At 38.9% G+C, this 19,276-nt stretch overlaps 2 protein-coding genes across 2 annotated transcripts; both read left to right on the top strand.

The window, feature by feature from the left end:
- The first annotated feature begins 1,653 nt into the window (after positions 1 to 1,653).
- LOC113036635 (extracellular calcium-sensing receptor-like) lies at positions 1,654 to 5,629 on the top strand. Its single transcript, XM_026193051.1, has 6 exons — positions 1,654 to 1,832; positions 2,052 to 2,349; positions 2,593 to 3,387; positions 3,540 to 3,767; positions 3,940 to 4,063; positions 4,716 to 5,629. The coding sequence occupies exons 1-6, from the start codon at positions 1,756 to 1,758 to the stop codon at positions 5,627 to 5,629; spliced, it is 2,436 nt and encodes an 811-aa protein (XP_026048836.1). The 5' UTR covers positions 1,654 to 1,755.
- Positions 5,630 to 14,982: 9,353 nt separating this feature from the next.
- Positions 14,983 to 18,621, top strand: LOC113036634 (extracellular calcium-sensing receptor-like). Its single transcript, XM_026193050.1, has 6 exons — positions 14,983 to 15,082; positions 15,308 to 15,605; positions 15,840 to 16,634; positions 16,785 to 17,012; positions 17,190 to 17,313; positions 17,717 to 18,621. Exons 1-6 carry the CDS (start codon positions 15,006 to 15,008, stop codon positions 18,619 to 18,621), a joined length of 2,427 nt encoding a protein of 808 aa, XP_026048835.1. The 5' UTR covers positions 14,983 to 15,005.
- Positions 18,622 to 19,276: the final 655 nt, after the last annotated feature.

The raw sequence follows: 19,276 nt of genomic DNA, 5'->3' as shown, positions 1-19,276 counted from the left end.
AACTGCTAATCATTTACTGTTGCCTTTCTGCTGGCAACAGAATCGGTCTCCCAAGTAGATTGGGAGACAGATTCTAGCTAATTAAGGTGGACATTAAACTCTAAAAAGCTGTCATACTGCCCCTAGTAGCAGCAATAGATTTAATTTTAAGAACAAAAACACGAGGATATGCAGTTCATTTTCAACTTCTGTCTAATAAGCAACGAGTGATTTTAATTATTTATTTATTGTTGGCTAACTGAACTGAAATGAAATCCACTTGTTAGCCATAATGCATAGTTTTGAAGAGTCAATTATAAATGAAGACTTTGTGGAGGAGAGCCTGTTTGCGTGGGTGCACCAGTGGTTCACCGGACCAACAGGCTAAAGTCAGATTAGATTTTTCCTCACTAGATCAGTATACAGACCAAGCTGGCAGAGCAGATGTCTGTAAGATGCGACCAACAATATTTTATGCGAATAAAATGCTGCTCATCAAAAAACATGATAACTGGTCAGTTTACAGAGTAAGCAGAAAGTATCAAGTAGTGTAACAAATGGCTTTATCATAGGAGTAAGTAACATACTGTGCTACTCAAAAGTAACACGTAATGTATAATACATTACTGTTTTTGAGTAATGACCGCAGCACTGATTGCAAACTGGTTGTAAATTGATTTGATGTGCTTGGGTACTCATCGCACATCTGCACTGCCAGCTGATTGTGCTGCTTGGCCTTTCCACGCGGCCTGACGAGGAAAAGTCAAACACAGAGGGGACAGTGTCAACTTCAGCTTGTGGGTCTGGTGAACCACCGATGCAACTGACTTAAACACACACTTATCCACCTAACTGTCATTTGCAAAGTGATCTACAATCCCAAGCATTATGGCCCACAGGTGGATTACCTTATTTCAGTGGGAATCAATTTAACAATTAAAAAACAACCAACCTAGTGACATCAGGTTCTGTACGGGCACAAGATGGCGCTACACCTGTTGTAAAAACTTAAAACACTTATTTCCTAAACTACACTTCAAATGTCAAATCCTCCCTGCTGTAAATTTCCCTTAGCATTTCATGTCATCTTTAATTTAGTATCAGACTGTTGACAGATCTTAATATCACATCTATGCATCACAGATGTGAAAGTGGAAGTTAATGGATTACTGTAACTTGTTGTATAAAGCTCTAAGAAGAGTGTATAAGAGTAATGTATAAAAAAGTAAAGTTTCCAGTGCATCCAGTTCTTTCCTTATTAAGCAGGTGCTTTCTAAGAAAGTAATTTTATGACCTTTGTTACCACTTTGGAAAAGGATACTGCATGTTTAACATTTGAATACATTTTAATGCATATTTATTTCTAATAAATTGTTTTTTGCACTGTTACTTCTTATTTAAGCCCTGTGTGATGTGTATGTCCTTGTTTTACATACATAAACTTACATTTAAATGCAAATTTGGGCATGATTCTCCTTTTGCCAGACCTGTACATCTACTGTGAATATACTGCCACTCTTCGATTATGTCTTATGCTGCACCAAAAGGTATAAATACCAGCTTAAGTATTTCATCTTCATTATAGTACTTTTAATGCTACTAAGTGGTTTAGCTCAAGAAATGACACCAACACAGAAATGGCCAGAGCAGGGATGGGCATTTCTACAACTGTTGTTGGTGGCATCTGTCTCTCATGCTGAGGAGCCAGTGTGCAGACAGAGAGGAGATCCTGAGAACCCACTGCTATCTAAGAATGGGGATATTATACTGGGGGGGATGTTCTCTTTTCACACAAGCTGGAAAGACAGAAGAGATTCCTACATGAACCAACCTCTGCCACTACAATGTACCAGGTAAATGACACATTACAAATCAATTTGCATTTAAAGAATCTTTTGGGAATCATTACAGACAAAAAGGTATTTTCATTTGTTTTAGTTATTTAAATTCCTTTCATTAAATGTTTTAATTTGAAATGTTTTTGTTTTGTATTTTGAGATTTATCCAGATTATTTGTGTCTGTTTTAAGGAACACAATGAAATGCAAATTAATCATAAATGTCTCAATTAAGTTTAAATTTCAGAGATTTGCAGTTTGCCCAGGCTATGCTTTTTGCCATTGAGGAGATTAATAACAGTACAGACCTACTGCCAGGACTCTCTGTGGGCTATAAAATCTATGATACTTGTGGATCTGTTGCCAGAAGTGTAGGAGTTACACTAGCTTTGGCTAATGGTAATGAAAATGTGTCTGTACCATCCAAGACCTCATGTACAAAACCTGCATATGTGCAGGCCATAATAGGAGAGACCTCTTCTTCTCCAACCATAGCAGTAGCTACTGTTATTGGACCTTTTTTTGTACCCGTGGTTGGTATTTCATATATAGAACCTATTTTATCATCTTTGAATACTTTTTTTTTTAAAAAAATTTTTTAGATCAATCATTTTGCCTGGTACATTTTATGTACTCAGTATAAGTATTGAGTAGAACTGTAATTTTAATATTTTTACTATATTTTTTCCATTAAATTTAAATGTTTTATTTTTAACACTTTCATCTTTTTTCATTCTTTGTCTTTTTCATTCATAAGTTTTCATTTTTAATTCTAGATCAGTCACTTTGCTACATGTGCTTGTCTTAGTGACAAAACCAAGTACCCATCCTTCCTCAGAACAATACCCAGTGACTACTACCAGAGCAGAGCCCTGGCCCATTTGGTCAAGTACTTTAGGTGGACTTGGGTTGGAGCTATCAGATCCAATAATGATTATGGAAATAATGGCATGGCCACATTCACAGAAACTGCACAGCAGCTGGGCGTCTGTCTGGAGTATTCTGTATCTTTTTTTAGAACAGATCCATATGCCAAAATACAAAGGATACTTGACATAATAAAGGCTTCAACCTCCAGGGTGATTGTTGCATTCCTTTCCCGTGCAGATTTGAATGTCCTGCTACCTGAGTTTTCATACCATAACTTGTCTGGTTATCAGTGGATAGGCAGTGAGTCTTGGATATTTGATTCACAAACAGCAGAAATGGACATACATCACATACTGAATGGTTCCATTGGTCTTTCCATTCCTAAAGCACATATTACTGGCCTGAGAGAGTTCATACTGGATGAGAAGCCATTGAAATCATCAAATAATGAACTGTTCACTGAGGTCTGGGAGACACTATTTAGTTGTAAGTTCAAGGAGTTGAAGTCATCAGCAGACATTCAGAGAGAGTGTACCGGACATGAAGATATGACTGGAGTTCAAAATAGCTTCATTGACATGTCTCTCATGCCTCTCTTTAACAATGTCTACAAAGGAGTGTATGCAGTGGCCCATGCACTTCACAATATCCTCAGTTGTAATAAAACATGTAACAAAACTGTGCAGCTAGATCCCTTCATGGTGAGCTTTTTAGTAGCTTAAAATACAGTTTTCACATTAAGTTGTTAATTAAAAATGTTATCTAAAAAAATGAATTCTTATATATATATTTTAACCAGTCGGTATGTACAATCTTTGTCATGCAATGAATTGAGTTATGACATACTTCTTAGGTTCTGCAACACATACAGAAGATCCATTTCACAACAAAGGAAGGAGATGAGGTTCACTTTAACGAGAATGGAGATCCAGCAGCAAAGTATGACATTATAAACTGGCAGCCAAGAGAAAATGGTACTGTGGAGTTTGTCACAGTTGGCCTCTATGATGTATCATTAACTACAGAGAAACAGCTAAAACTGCAAAACAAGTCTTTAATTTGGGCAAGAAACTCAAAGCAGGTAAGCTATCGTACAATTCCTTTTTATGTTCTTGTTTCTTTGTTCAAAATATGTAATTAATTATGTTTCACAATATTTTGATGCTTCAAAATACATTGTTCTACAGAGAACATCATATGGACATTTTTCTTTGTCAAAGTCCATACACGGTTAAATACTGTTGATCATGCAGGAGCCTGTGTCAGTTTGCAGTGAGAAATGTCGCCCAGGAACACGCAAGGTTCTCCAGAAAGGAAGGCCTGTTTGCTGCTATGACTGTATAAGATGTGCAGAGGGAGAGATCAGCAACATTACAGGTGCAATGATATTTCATTTTAACTTTGGTGCGTTGCAAAGCAAAGTTAAGTGCGTAGGAAGGCCACAGTAACCATATAATAAGTTTGATGTCTGTTTTTGTGGAGACATAATATCATTTAGATTTCCTTGTTGAACTATGTGAAAATAATTAACTGCTTATCACGGAATCGTGAGTAAGGAGATAAAATTAATTTGGACATTATTTTTGATAATTGATAGCATTGGATTTCTGCAAAAAAAATTAATTAAAATTTATATAAATTTTACATATGTCTGCATATGTAAATATAGATAAATAGAGAGAGAGTTTTTATGTTATAACAGGACTTACATGTGGTCTTCGTAAAATTGTGTATGCACTCTGGAAAATATTTAGAATTGCATGTTCATTCATTTAAAGTGCAAAGGAAACGTATGCAACAATCAAAAACAGCAAGTCAATGCACTAGATAGCTACACTGTGCAAACTCACTTAACCACAAAACCGTGAAGCACTGTTTTTTTGGTTTTTGTTTTGTTTTTTTGGGAGGGGGGTGCTCAATAAACATGTTGTTTTTCATCTTGTAACTGTAAATCATCAGTAGAATATTACATGGATGTTTTTGATGCAAATGCAGGCATATGACAATTGTACTAAATATTAATTTCCAGATTCTGTCACCTGTGTGAGATGTCTACCTGAGTTTTGGTCAAATGAAAGAAGAGATGCCTGTATAAAGAAGGAAGCAGTGTTTCTGTCATATGAAGAAATTATGGGAGCACTGCTCACTGCAGTAGCTTTATTTGGGGCATGCATGGCGATTGGTGTGATACTCATTTTCTTCAAATATAGGAAAACTCCTATTGTCAGGGCAAACAACTCTGAACTGAGCTTCCTACTGCTCTTCTCCTTAATTCTGTGCTTCCTGTGTTCTCTGACCTTCATTGGTCAGCCCTCTGATTGGTCCTGCATGTTCCGACATGTAGCATTTGGCATCACCTTTGTCCTCTGTATCTCTTGTCTTCTGGGAAAAACAATAGTTGTTTTAATGGCCTTCAGAGCTACACGTCCAGGTAGTAATGTTAAAAAATGGTTTGGGCAGACACAGCAGAGACTCTGTGTTACAGCATTCACTCTTATACAAGTTATCATTTGTATCATCTGGTTAACAACTTCTCCTCCTTTTCCATTTAAGAATTTTAAGGAAATTAAAGACAAGATCACTCTGGAGTGTGCCCTCGGCTCAGTTGTGGGCTTTTGGGCTGTGCTTGGTTATATAGGACTTCTGGCTATTTTATGTTTTATTTTTGCATTTTTAGCTCGAAAACTACCCGATAATTTCAACGAAGCCAAGTTTATCACTTTCAGCATGCTGATATTCTCTGTAGTGTGGATTACATTTATCCCAGCATATATTAGCTCTCCTGGAAAGTTCAGTGTTGCTGTAGAAATATTTGCTATACTTGCTTCCAGTTTTGGACTGCTAATTTGCATCTTCATACCTAAATGTTATATTATATTACTGAAACCAGAGAATAATACGAAAAGGAATATGATGGGGAAGAAGGTACCAAATTCACTTTGAATATTGAATGCAGTAAAATGCGATTTACCAAGTGACTGAAGGCTAAAAGTTACGGATGTATATATATTTATTATGATTTTTCTTCATTTATTTCGTTATGGTAAAGTCTGGATTTTCTAATTTAAATTTGAATGACATGGGACTGCAGATAAATTCAGAAAGCATATGTCATCTGCTCAATTTTCCCTTCTTTTTTAAGAGGCTGCCATGTAGAGCCATAGTTGAATTCTAGTATTAATTGCAATGTAACTTGATTAGTATGTTTTGCTTTCAGAAATGCTGTTTCTGCATGATTCATAGACAGCAGCTACATTCATGAGATACGTGTCAAATGAAATAAGGAAAGTTAACCCTTTCTTCCTTTTATTATATATGGGATAAAACAATAAAAGCCAAGCTTTTTCTTGGTATTGGATCAGAAAACAAATGCTATATGGTACCTTACATGATGATAACTAGCTGTTCTCAGCACATTATTTAACCGTTTTAAACACAAATTACTGTAAACAAAAAATAAATACAATTTATTGATTTACTGTTAACTTCTTTGTTTTTCTATGTTAATGCCTCATTTAGACACATTGCTGAACAAGAAAAAATGTAATTTTATGCAAGCCAGAATTTTTTTTCTTTCTTCTGTTAGATACACGTATTTTTACTCTTACATAATTTTATGTTAATTTTTATATTTGCACATTTTCATTCTCATATGTATACATTTTAATATTGATGTACAGGGTAAAACAATGGTGTACTTGGTTTCTAGTCATAACAACACCACGCATATGAAAAAAACAAAAACTTAGGCTCATCGTGCTGGAGCTAGACATTCCAAGTAAAGAGCAACTGTTCATAAACCGAGCGCCCAAGCCGCTTGGCTGATTCAGCGTGTAGGGAACAGTAGAACCAAACCAGGACCTGGATGAGGTCAATGATGCAGTAATAATGGGTGGAAGAAGAAGCAAACGGAAAGGGATTCAATCAGGTAGGGAAGCCAGGAAATCCTGCACCTGCCCAGGGGTGGAGAATCTCCTCCTTGAGCCGTTGTGTGTCACCTGGAGTGTCGCCGGAAAGAACATGGCGTACTGTATCCCCCGCTCCCGCAAAAGCAGCTTCACTGCATCATAGGCCTTTCACTTCTTCAGCACCGCCGTGGAGAAGTCATTGTAGAATGACACCGTTGAGCCATTAAGCTTGAGCCCCCCATCTGAGTCGGTGCACCGCTTCCATGACTCTCTGCTTATCTGTGAAAGAGTGAAAACAAATGAGCAGATTCAGTGTCCTCCGGTAGGCCAACAAGCCGAACGTTCAGTCGTGTGCTGTAGTTTTCTGCTGCATCCAATCTTTCCATGAGAGCGCTGACTTGATTTTCAAGCTCGGTGATCCGGGGCTCGTGAGCAATAGCAACGCTGTCCACAGCTGGCACCCTAGCTTCTGCTTTGTCCAACCTTTTATGTGCTGACTGGAGTTCCACCACGAGCTTAGAAACAGCCTCGGTCAGAGGACTAAGTTTCTCGTCAATTACTTTAACAACATTAGCCGTCATCAAGTTAAAGGCATTGGCAAGGGATGGGTCCAATTCGGCAGTAGGGTCAGAGTCGGAGTGGGCACCATCTTGAGGGGCTTCGATCAGTTCAGACGGAGTGTCCTTTCTCTATTCGGTCGCTGCTTACCCATCTTGTCAAAAGACTGTGGCCAAAAGTCTTTCAGGGACATAGCCCACAATGTACAGGGTGGGCCATTTATATGGATACACCGTAATAATGGGAATGGTTGGTGATATTAAAGTCCTGTTTGTGGCACATTAGTATATGTGAGGGGGCAAACTCCTCAAGATGGGTGGTGACCATGGTGGCCATTTAGAAGTCGGCCATCTTGGATACAACTTGTTTTTTCAATAGGAAGACGGCCATGTGACACATCAAACTTATTGGTAATGTCACAAGAAAAACAATGGTGTGCTTGGTTTCAACATAACTTTATTCTTTCATGAGTTATTTACAAGTTTCTGACCACTTATAAAATGTGTTCAATGTGCTGTCCATTGTGTTGGTTTGTCAATGCAACCCTCTTCTCTCACTCTTCACACACTGATAGCAACACCGTAAGAGAAATGACAGCACAGGCATCCAGTATCTGTAGTTTCAGGTGCTCTCGTATCTTCACGCCATAGACAATTGCCTTCAGATGACCCCAAAGATAAAAGTCTAAGGGGGTCAGATCGGGAGACCTTGAGCGCCATTCAACTGGCCCACGATGACCAATCCACTTTCCAGGAAACTGTTCATCTAGGAAAGCTCGGACCTGGCACCCATAATGTGGTGGTGCACCATCTTGCTGGAAAAACTCAGGGAATGTGCCAGCTTCAGTGCACAAAGAGGGAAACACATCATCATGTAGCAATTTCAAATATCCAGTGGCCTTGAGGTTTCCATTGATGAAGAATGGATCCACTATCGTTGTACCCCATATACCACACCAAACCATCACTTTTGTTGTTCCAACAGTCTTGGAGGGATCCATCCAATGTGGGTTAGTGTCAGACCAATAGCAGTGGTTTTGTTTGTTAACTTCACCATTCACATAAAAGTTTGCCTCATCACTGAAAAAAATCTTCTGCGTGAACTGAGGGTCCAGTCCAATTTTTGTTTTGCCCATTCTGCAAATTCTGTGCACCGATTTGGGTCATCCTCGTTGAGATGCTGCAGTAGCTGGAGTTTGTAAGGGTGCCATTTGTGAGTAGCTAATATCTGCCGAAGGGATGTTTGACTAATGCCACTCTCCAGTGACATGCGGCGAGTGCTACGCTGTGGGCTCTTGCTGAATGAAGCTAGGACAGACACTGATGTTTCTTCATTAGTGACAGTTTTCTTGCGTCCACATTTTGGCAAATCCAACACTGAACCAGTTTCACGAAACTTAGCAAGCAGTTTGCTATCTGTAGCATGGGAGATGGGTGGTCTTGTAGGGTGTCTTGCATTGAAATCTGCTGCAATGACCCGGTTACTGCGTTCACCAGATATCAACACAATTTCGATCTGCTCCTCACGTGTTAACCTCTTCGACATGTCAATGGCTGTGACTTGCAAATAACTCATGAAAGGATAACGTTACATTGAAACCAAGCACACCATTGTTTTTCTTGTGACATTACCAATAAGTTTGATGTGTCACATGGCCGTCTTCCTATTGAAAAAACAAGTTGTATCCAAGATGGCCGACTTCTAAATGGCCACCATGGTCACCACCCATCTTGAGGAGTTTGCCCCCTCACATATACTAATGTGCCACAAACAGGACTTTAATATCACCAACCATTCCCATTTTATTACGGTGTATCCATATAAATGGCCCACCCTGTACACTGTATGTACTGTATAAGACAGCAGAGAGAGAACCTGGGGGATGCCCATATTGTTTCTGGGGACTTTAATAAGGTATGTTTTAAATCTGTACTCTCCAAAATCATGTGTTAATTGTCCTACCAGGGGGGATATAACACTGGACCATTTGTGTACTAACATGAAGCATGCCTACAGAGCAACACCCCTCTCTCAACCTGAGACAATCTGACCACCTCTCTCTGCTCCTTATCCCTGCCTACATCCCCCAAAGAGAAAATAGTTCTCTAAGCACCCAGGTCATTAAGACATGGCCAGATGATGCTGTCCTCCAGCTACAGGACTGTTTTGATCTGACAGACTGGTCCATCTTTGAACAGCAGGACATGGAGACCTTCACTAAGTCTGTCAATGGAAGATGCCATCACCCTTCACAGAGCACTGGCCCTTTGGAGAACAGGAAGAGCTACATGAAGATGCTCTTTGTGGACTACAGCTCAGCATTCCACACCACAATCCCAGACATCCTTACCACCAGACTGTACCACCTTCAGAAGACTTTCTAATCAGCCAGCCTCAATCAGTCTGACTCCTCGCCCACTGTCACTCAGCACCAGATCTCCATATTGCTGTATTCACAGCCCCCCACTTTATGCCCTGTACACATTTGACTGTACACCAACCCACGCAGCCAGGGTCATTGTCAAGTATGCCCACAGTGGTTGGGTTCATCTCTCAGAGAGATGAGACAGTGTACAGGTCGGAGGTAGAAAATCGGTCCTGCTGGTGTTTAGAAAATAATTTGAAGCCAGATGCCCTTAAAACAAAAGAACTCATAACGGAGTTCAGGAGGCACAGACAGTCCACTCCTCTCTTATACTTAATGGAGAACGGGTGAAATCTGTCTCCATCTTCAGGTTTCTGGGCAACCACATCTCTGCTGATCTCACCTAGACCCACAACATAAACGCCCTTGTAATGATGACCCAACAGTGGTTGCACTTCCTCGGAGTCCGGAGGAAGAATAACCTGGACCAGAAGCTGCTGCTTGATTGTATATCTCCTGTTTGTTATTTATTTCTGCTGTCTTGCAATTTATATTTTATTCTTGCATATTTGGCATGGAACACACATAATTTCACTGTAAATGTAAAATAACAATAAAGGGCTATTCTCTATTCTATTCTACAATAAAATTTAAAACCCTTCTCCTCATTTACAAGGGCTTGAATAATCATGCCCCATCTTATCTTAGAGAACTCATACTGCTGTATCACCCTAACTGAGAATTTCAGTCTTAAACCGAAGGCTACTTGTGGTTCCTAGGATATTTCACTAGCTGGGCCCACATCCTCATTTTAGGTTTGACAGTGCTTTTAGTAAAATGGTAAATGGCCTGTATTTGTATAGCGCTTTACTTAGTCACTATGGACCCCAAAGCGCTTTACACTACATTCAGTCATCCACCCATTCACACACTGGTGATGACAAGCTACATTGTAGCCACAGCTGCCCTGGGGCGCACTGACAGAGGCGAGGCTGCCGGACACTGGCGCCACCAGGTCCTCTGACCACCACCAATAGGCAACAGGTGAAGTGTCTTACCCAAGGACACAACGACCGAGACTGTCAGAGCCGGGGCTCAAACCGGCAACCTTCCGATTACAAGACGAACTGCCTTTCATTTTTCAATGATAAATGCAGAGAAACTGCCAAATCAGTGGTAGAAAAGCTTGATGCTGTGTTTGTGAATGAGGGCTAGAGAAAGATCCTGGCATCCCAGTGCCAGAAGGGTTAACAGCTGCTTTTTGCAAAAAGAAATGCAGAGAAACTGGCAACTCGGTGGCAGGAAGTTTGCTGCATTTTGCGAATGACAGATAGAGAAAGAACCTGGCATCACAATGCCAAAGTTTGCTTCTGCACTTTGCGTAAAGAGGGATGGAAAACATCAAAGCTGACATCCTATGCTTAGCAGAGATAAACAGCATGGAGGAGCAGTAGAGCATGGAACTAGCGACTATTTTCCAGCTGTGCATTAAATGGTTGTGGGGTGCAGGTGCATAGTACTGAGCTTGCCCCTGCTACCTGGTGCTGATGGGTGGGTGGAGCTACAAGGTACGCAGTAGCTTTTGCTTTTGGAGCTGCAATTTTGCTTCTGCACAGAAGAAGACTTTGGACTGATATTTAGTCCGAGGTTAAAAAACTACAAAAGTTAGAATACTGGTGAACAGAAGCAGTTAAAACCGGGCTACAACCCAGTCTGAATCCTTAACGGCAGCATATTCGGAAGACCTTACAGAAGCGTAGGAATGGCATGGCTTCTGGGTCGGGTGCTGATGTCTGTCGGCTTTCGGCTAAGTCACCCGGCCTGTGGGCCAGTTTCAGAGTAACGTGAGTGGAGCTGCGAGCTTTGCTGGTGAGTGATCTTCCTGAATTTCGTGGAGGTGGCCAGTGGCCGGACTTACTTCATAACTGAATTTACTGGAGAGAAGATGACTGAATAGATCAAGCTAACAAAAAATTGCTAAAAAGTTTCCCAGGATGGCAGAGGGCATTCGGTCTCTCTGAACCGCTGCCGTGACATTCAGAGTGTTTGGGTTTCTTGGATCGCCTGAAGGATATCAGATAAAATTATGTTACTCTTTTAAGATAAGCTGTGTTAAAGACCTTCTTAAATGGTATTCACACGAAAACGAGAACCGACAAAAACTAACCTTGTTCGCACGAAAAAGAGAACGAACAGCTCGTAGAACTGAGGGTCATATATAGATAAGAAACAGAAGGGGCGTGTTTGGGGGAGTGTTTCTACTCCTGAAATTCAGATAATTTATCTCCAATTAAAAGTAGTATGGGAGGAGCTTTAAGGCACTGTTTTTAATTTTGTTGTTCTGTTGTTTATGAATCTTTTTTGTCTTTCAAGTAGTACATGTTTTATATGTGAAAATGTTTTTTGTTAAAAAGTTTCTCTGACCCCTGGATTGCAGAAGCTAATGGAACCGGATGCTTGTTCATCTCTAGCATCATCTAAAACACTCTCTCCTTGAAAACTCTTCTGTGGAAAAAGCTCTTAGCTTGGATCTGGGGACAGACACCCTCTCTACTTTTCAGATAAGGCTTAAGGCTTTCTTTTTTGACACAGCTTACAGTTAGGACTGGATCAGGGGACTCTGAATACACCCTTATGGTATAATAGACTTGGCATCTTATGATACACTAAGCGTTTCTCCTTATCTCACCCCTTTTCACTCACCATGTGTTTAGACCACTCTACATTTAATCACAAGTAGTGTTGTCAAAATTAACATGTTAACGCAAGTTAATCTGCCATCACGGTCAAGGCAATACATTTTTTAAACGCATTTAACACATCTATTTTTTTGATCTATTGACAGCACTAATTATAAGTTATTATTAATCTCTGGCAGCAAAAACAGATGTGGTAGCATATTTCATCACACACCACACTCAGCTAGACTCTGGGACCTTCATCTCCCTCTGCAAGCTTCAAACCTCTGCCTGCCAAATAAACCATGCATATCCCACTAACCTTCATTTCCTCCTGGATACATTTTGTGTCCCTGCTAATTCCCATCTCCTATGTCCACAATTTACCAGCGCTAGACCACCATGCCACGAGTCTCCCCCAATTGTTTACCTTTGGAGCCTTTACCCCTTCACTTCACCACACCATGCACTTTTTCTTGTTGTTCATGATCTTAAATAAAACTTGTGTGAAACTAACTCAACCTTCTCCATATCTGGTTCTGCAGGCACAGGCCCTCTTGACAGTCATGCCCAATACAATATCCTCTTTGTTAGATAGCAGTGGGTTTTTAGGATCTCCTCTCTGCCTACACACCGGCTCCTCAGCATGAGAGACAGATGCCACCAACAACAGTTCGGAAATCGGAAAGGTAACAGCGGTCACCATGGTAACACTCAGTGCAGTGACCCGCAGGTTAGACAAGTGGCTCCAGCAGATACCAGGAACAATATCTGAGATCTCTGTCCAGAAGAGCACAGTCCTAGGAACAGGAAAGATACTGCGCAGGACCTACAACCTCCCAGTCCTCTTGCGAGAGGATATATAGATATCATTTGTTTTTATTTAAAAAAAATGTTTTACTCTGTTAGATCAGCCACTTTGCCACATGCGCTTGTCTCCGTAAAAAAAACACAAGTACCAAAAAGCCAAGACTACTACCAGAACAGAGCGCTGGTCCATTTTATCAAGGAAATAAAGTTTAAAAAAAAATTTCTCTTAATATATTGGTAATAGCAATAACAAGCTCTTCCTTGGAATAGGATCAAAACAAAATATAATATATTGTACTTTACAAGATAAGTTTTTAGTGAAAAAAATTACAGTAAAAACAAAGATATCTGTTGGTGTCAAATGTCTAAAATACTTCTAAAATGCTGATCATGTACAGTTGCATTTGTGGTGTGTTAGCTGTTCGTCTAGCATTTGGTGCATTGCTGCTGATGCTGAATGGAGTCTGTCTTCCAAGTAAATTGGAATGGAGCTTAACCCTTTAAGACCTACCATAGAACCAAGTCCGCCAGAGCTTATATTAAATTTTTACATGCTGTAGAGCCATTTTTGGGAGCATTTCAAGTTCATATACATCAATAAAACCATTATAGCCTAAAGTTTAATAATATGTATGCATTAAGTGCATAGTACTTACATAAATTGCAAAAAAGTGCAATAAACTACAAAAAAATTGAAAATCCTTTTGGTTTTTTTAACATATATTTCTAGTTAGAGAAATTTAAGAGGCTTATCCCTCAAAACTGTAAATACAAAAAAGTTGCACAAACTAGTTTCCCACCACAGGAAATTTATTTTAAGTGTCTTCATAGTTTTATTTTTGAAATACACGAATTTTCATATACTGCAGGAAAAACGAAAATATTATAATGCAAATTTTCAAAATAACAGCATATGCATCAAAATAAACTATTTCCAGCAGTGCTATATGAACCTTAAGCATCCCAGAAAGGACACAGAAAGTCATAAAGTCAAACATAACTTTTAAAAACACCAGTATAGGCTCATGATGGTAAAAAACTACATTAGTTCACGCTGATGGACGTAGGAAGTGTTATGAACAGCTGATCGGATCGGCAAAGCGTGTTTCTGGAATATTATGTCTTTGTTGCTGCAAGTGCTTTTTATGCAGTTTTTGCAAAGCTTTATGTGGAAGGAAACCGTGACCTAGGACAAGCTGATGGCATAAGATGAATGTACAACTCCTCCAGTTTCATATGCAAAAAAAATTATTGCGCTAGCTTACGTGTTTGCAGTGCTACCGGGATTTAAAAATAGTTACGCAAAATGGAGCGTGCCCGCTCCGACCGGCTTTAAAGGGTTAAACCACACTTCCAAGACAGCGGTAAATCTATGACAGCTTTTAAAGTAGGGGTCCATGCTGTAAATTTCCATTAGCATTTCATGTCAACTTTAATTTAATATCAGAGTGATGACAGATCTTAACACATCAATGAATCACAGATGTGAATGTGGAATAGATTATTGTAACTTGTGGAATAGAGCTCTAAGACTTCTGTATAGAAATATGATATCTGAAAAATATTGTTTAGTTTATATTTATTTCGAATGCATTGTTTTTTGCACTGTTGCTTCATATTTTGCTTCATGTGTAATGTGTATATCCTTGTTTTACATATATAATAACCTACATTTAAATGCAAATTTGGGCATGATTCGCCTTTTGCCGGACCTGTACATCTACTGGGAATATACTGCCACTATTCGATAACTTCTTATGCTGCACCAGAAGGTATAAATAACAGCTTAAGTATTTCATCTTCATTGCAGTACTCTCATTCCACTAAATGGTTTAGCTCAAGAAATGACATCAACACAGAGATGGCCAGAGCAGGGATGGGCATTTCTGCAACTGTTGTTGGTGGCATCTGTCTCTCATGCTGAGGAGCCAGTGTGCAGACAGAGAGGAGATCCTGAGAACCCACTGCTATCTAAGAATGGGGATATTATACTGGGGGGGATGTTCTCTTTTCACACAAGCTGGAAAGACAGAAAGGATACCTACATGAACCAACCTCTGCCACTACAATGTATCAGGTAAATGACACACTACAAGTCAATTTGCATTTAAGGAATCTGTTGGGATTCATTACAAATACAACTGAGGAGTAAAAGTTATTTTCATTTGTTTTAGTTACTTAATTTCCTTTCATTAAATGCTTTAATTTGAAATGCTTTTGCTTTGTATTTCAAGATTTACCCATGATTATTTGTGTCTGTTTTAAGGAACATGATGCAATGCAAATAATTGTCTCAATTAAGTTTAAATTTCAGAGATTTGCAGTTTGCCCAGGCTATGCTTTTTGCAATTGAGGAGGTTAATAACAGTACAGACCTACTGCCAGGAATCTCTCTGGGTTATAAAATATATGATAATTGTGGATCTGTTGCCAGAAGCGCAGGAGTTACACTAGCTTTGGCTAATGGTAATGAAATTGTGTCCATACCCTCCAAGACATCATGTACCAGAGCTGCATATGTGCAGGCCATAATAGGAGCGACTTCCTCTCCTACAGCCATTGCAGTTGCTGCTGTCATTGGACCTTTTTTTGTACCAGTGGTGGGTATTTTATATATAATTTTATATTTTTATATATAATTTTCATCTTTTAATATTTTTTTAAAATGTTTAATTCTCTTAGATTAGCTGTTTTTGTTTATTTGTACGAGTACTAGTATTTTCATATTTTTACAATCGAGTTTTGCAGTAAATTTGAATGTTTTATTTTTAACAGCTTTATCTTTTCTCATTCTCTGACTTTCACATCTATATGTTTTTCATTTTTAATTCTAGATCAGTCACTTTGCTACATGTGCTTGTCTCAGTGACAAAACCAAGTACCCATCCTTCCTCAGAACAATACCCAGTGACTACTACCAGAGCAGAGCCCTGGCCCATTTGGTCAAGTATTTTGGATGGACCTGGGTTGGAGCTATCAGATCCAGTAATGATTATGGAAATAATGGCATGGCCACATTCACAGAAACTGCACAGCAGCTGGGCATCTGTCTGGAGTATTCTGTATCTTTCTTTAGAACAGATCCATCTGACAAAATACAAGAGATAATTGGCATTATAAAGGCTTCAACCTCCAGGGTGATTGTTGCATTCCTTTCCCGTGCAGATTTGAATGTGCTTCTACATGAGTTCTTGTACCATAACTTGTCTGGGTATCAGTGGATAGGCAGTGAGTCTTGGATATTTGATTCACAAACAGCAGAAATGGACATACATCACATACTAGATGGTTCCATTGGTCTTTCCATTCCTAAAGCACATGTCACTGGCCTGAGAGAGTTCATACTGGATGAGAAGCCACTGAATTCATCAAATAATGGGCTGTTTACTGAGTTCTGGGAGGCATTATTTAACTGTAAATTTAGGCAGTCAAAGTCATCAGCAGACACTCAAAGAGAGTGTACTGGACAAGAAGATGTGACTGGAGTTCAAAATAGCTTCATTGACATGTCTCTCATGCCTATCTTTAACAATGTGTACAAAGGAGTGTATGCAGTGGCCCATGCACTTCACAATATCCTCAGTTGTAATAAAACATGTAACAAAACTGTGCAGCTAGACCCATTCATGGTGAGCTTTTTAGTAGCTTAAAATACAGTTTTCACATTAAGTTAAATTATTACGAAGACTTTTAATAAAAAATGATTCTTAAAATTTTTTAAGCAAGAGGTGTGCAAAATCTTTATCATATAATGAATTAAGCTATGTCATATTCCTTAGATTTTACAACAGATACGAAAGAGTCACTTCACAACAAAGGAAGGAGATGAGGTTTACTTTAATGAGAATGGAGATCCAGCAGCAAAGTATGAAATTATAAACTGGCAGCCAAGAGAAAATGGTATTGTAGAGTTTGTTACAGTTGGTCTTTATAATCCATCATTAGTTCAAGAAAAACAGCTAAATCTGCAAAACCAGTCTTTAATTTGGGCAAGAAACTCAAAACAGGTAAAATTCCTTTTTTATGTTTTATGTTTTCATTTCTTTTTTCATTTTAGAAATATACACTTAACTTTTTTTCACAGTATTTTGGTTTTGATGCTTCAAAATGAGTAAATTGTTTGACAGAAGATCATAGACAATTTTTTTTTGTCAAATTCCTTATACAATTAAATGATCATACAGGTGCCTGTGTCAGTTTGCAATGAAAAATGTCCCCCAGGAACACATAAGGTTCACCAGAAAGGAAGGCCTGTTTGCTGCTATGATTGTATAAGATGTGCAGAAGGAGAGATCAGCAACATTACAGGTGTGGTGATATTTCATTTCAATCTTTGCACAAACCAGCACACGCATACCTTATACATTTGGCACCACTTTTGTTGGATTTGAAGAAGGTGGGTGGGCGGGGGGGCAACTGCACTCACTCCTTTCTGATTCTGTGCACTCTGGAAAATATTTAGAATTGTATGCAAATTACTCTAAAATGTAAAGGAAAGTATGCCACAATCACAAATATTGATGGACACTCTAGATGTCACATCTGTCAACCCTCACCTGATCACAAAACAGAATGCAAGTTTTATTCACTCAATAAACATATTGTAAAGCATCAGTAGGATATTGCATGGATGTTGTAGATGCAAACACGGGCATATGGAATTGTACTGAGTGTAACTACTTGTAACATCTGCTTCAATATTCATTTCCAGATTCTGTCACCTGTGTGAGATGTCTACCTGAGTTTTGGTCAAATGAAAGAAGAGATTCCTGTATCAAGAAGGAAGCAGTGTTTCTGTCATATGAAGAAATTATGGGAGCACTGCTCACTGCAGCATCTGTATTTGGGGCATACATGACAATCGGTGTGATACTCATTTTCTTCAAATACAGGAAAACTCCTATTGTCAGGGCAAACAACTCTGAACTGAGCTTCCTGCTGCTCTTCTCTCTAATTCTGTGTTTTCTGTGTTCTCTGACCTTCATCGGTCAGCCCTCTGATTGGTCCTGCATGTTCCGCCATGTAGCATTTGGCATCACCTTTGTCCTCTGTATCTCTTGTCTTCTGGGAAAAACAATAGTTGTTTTAATGGCCTTCAGAGCTACACGTCCAGGTAGTAGTGTTCAAAAATGGTTTGGGCAGACACAGCAGAGACTCTGTGTTACAGCATTCACTCTTATACAAGTTGTCATTTGTATCATCTGGTTAACAACTTCTCCTCCTTTTCCATTTAAGAATTTTAAGGAGATCAAAGACAAGATCACTCTGGAGTGTGCTCTAGGCTCAGCTGTAGGCTTTTGGGCTGTGCTTGGTTATATAGGACTTCTGGCTATTTTATGTTTTATTTTTGCATTTTTAGCTCGAAAACTACCCGATAATTTCAATGAGGCCAAGTTTATCACTTTCAGCATGCTGATATTCTGTGCAGTGTGGATTACATTTATCCCAGCATATGTTAGCTCCCCTGGGAAGTTCAGTGTTGCTGTAGAAATATTTGCTATACTTGCATCAAGTTTTGGACTGCTAATTTGCATCTTCATACCCAAATGTTATATCATCTTACTGAAACCAGAAAAGAACACAAAAAAACATATCATGGGGAAGAAGGCACCATAGTCACTTTGTAAACTGTATGTATGAAAATGGGATTTTACTTACTTACTTACCAAAAAAAAAGACACACAGTAATAATTATATGTATGGCTCAATAACCTTTAGCTTGCAGTCACTTGGTATGGTTTCTTGATTATCTCAAAAGTTAGAAGCTTTTTTATTTATATTTACTTGAATTGGTTCTGCAGATAAATTCAGAAAACATATGTAACCTGCTCAATTCTTCCTTCTTTGGCTGCCATTTAGAGCCATAGTTGAATTCTACTATTAAGTGCAATGCAACTTGATTAGTATGTTTTGCTTTCAGAAATGCTGTTTCTGCATGATTCCTAGAGAGCAGCTACACTCATGAGATACATGGCAAATGAAATGAGGAAAATTAACCCTCTCTTGACTTTTTTTATTAACTGGAAAAAGCAATACCAGCCAAACTTTTATTTGGTATTGGATCAGAAAAAAGTGGTATATGGTAGTTTACATTATGACAACTTACCATTGACATCTCCTTACTAAACCATTGTAAACTCAAATTACTGTAAACAAAATAAAAATAAAATGTATTGGTGTTAATGTCTGAAATATACCTAAACTTCTAAACATGTAGTGTTACTTCAGTTTTTATTCTATTTTTCTATGTTAGTGCCTCATTTAGACATAT

The sequence above is a fragment of the Astatotilapia calliptera genome, chromosome 14 (assembly GCF_900246225.1).
Source record: "Astatotilapia calliptera chromosome 14, fAstCal1.2, whole genome shotgun sequence".
NCBI classification, from domain to species: Eukaryota; Metazoa; Chordata; class Actinopteri; order Cichliformes; family Cichlidae; genus Astatotilapia; species Astatotilapia calliptera.
Note: the sequence above shows the minus strand (reverse complement) of the source record. Positions and strands in the feature narration are given on the sequence as shown.

Coding starts and splice junctions, on each gene's coding strand:
- LOC113036635 (XM_026193051.1), top strand. CDS start 1,756: ATGTTCTCTTTTCACACAAGCTGGAAAGACAGAAGAGATTCCTACATG. Junction 2,350..2,592: donor GACCTTTTTTTGTACCCGTG/GTTGGTATTTCA, acceptor TTTTAATTCTAG/ATCAGTCACTTTGCTACATG. Junction 3,388..3,539: donor TGCAGCTAGATCCCTTCATG/GTGAGCTTTTTA, acceptor CATACTTCTTAG/GTTCTGCAACACATACAGAA.
- LOC113036634 (XM_026193050.1), top strand. CDS start 15,006: ATGTTCTCTTTTCACACAAGCTGGAAAGACAGAAAGGATACCTACATG. Junction 16,635..16,784: donor TGCAGCTAGACCCATTCATG/GTGAGCTTTTTA, acceptor CATATTCCTTAG/ATTTTACAACAGATACGAAA. Junction 17,314..17,716: donor AGAGATCAGCAACATTACAG/GTGTGGTGATAT, acceptor ATTCATTTCCAG/ATTCTGTCACCTGTGTGAGA.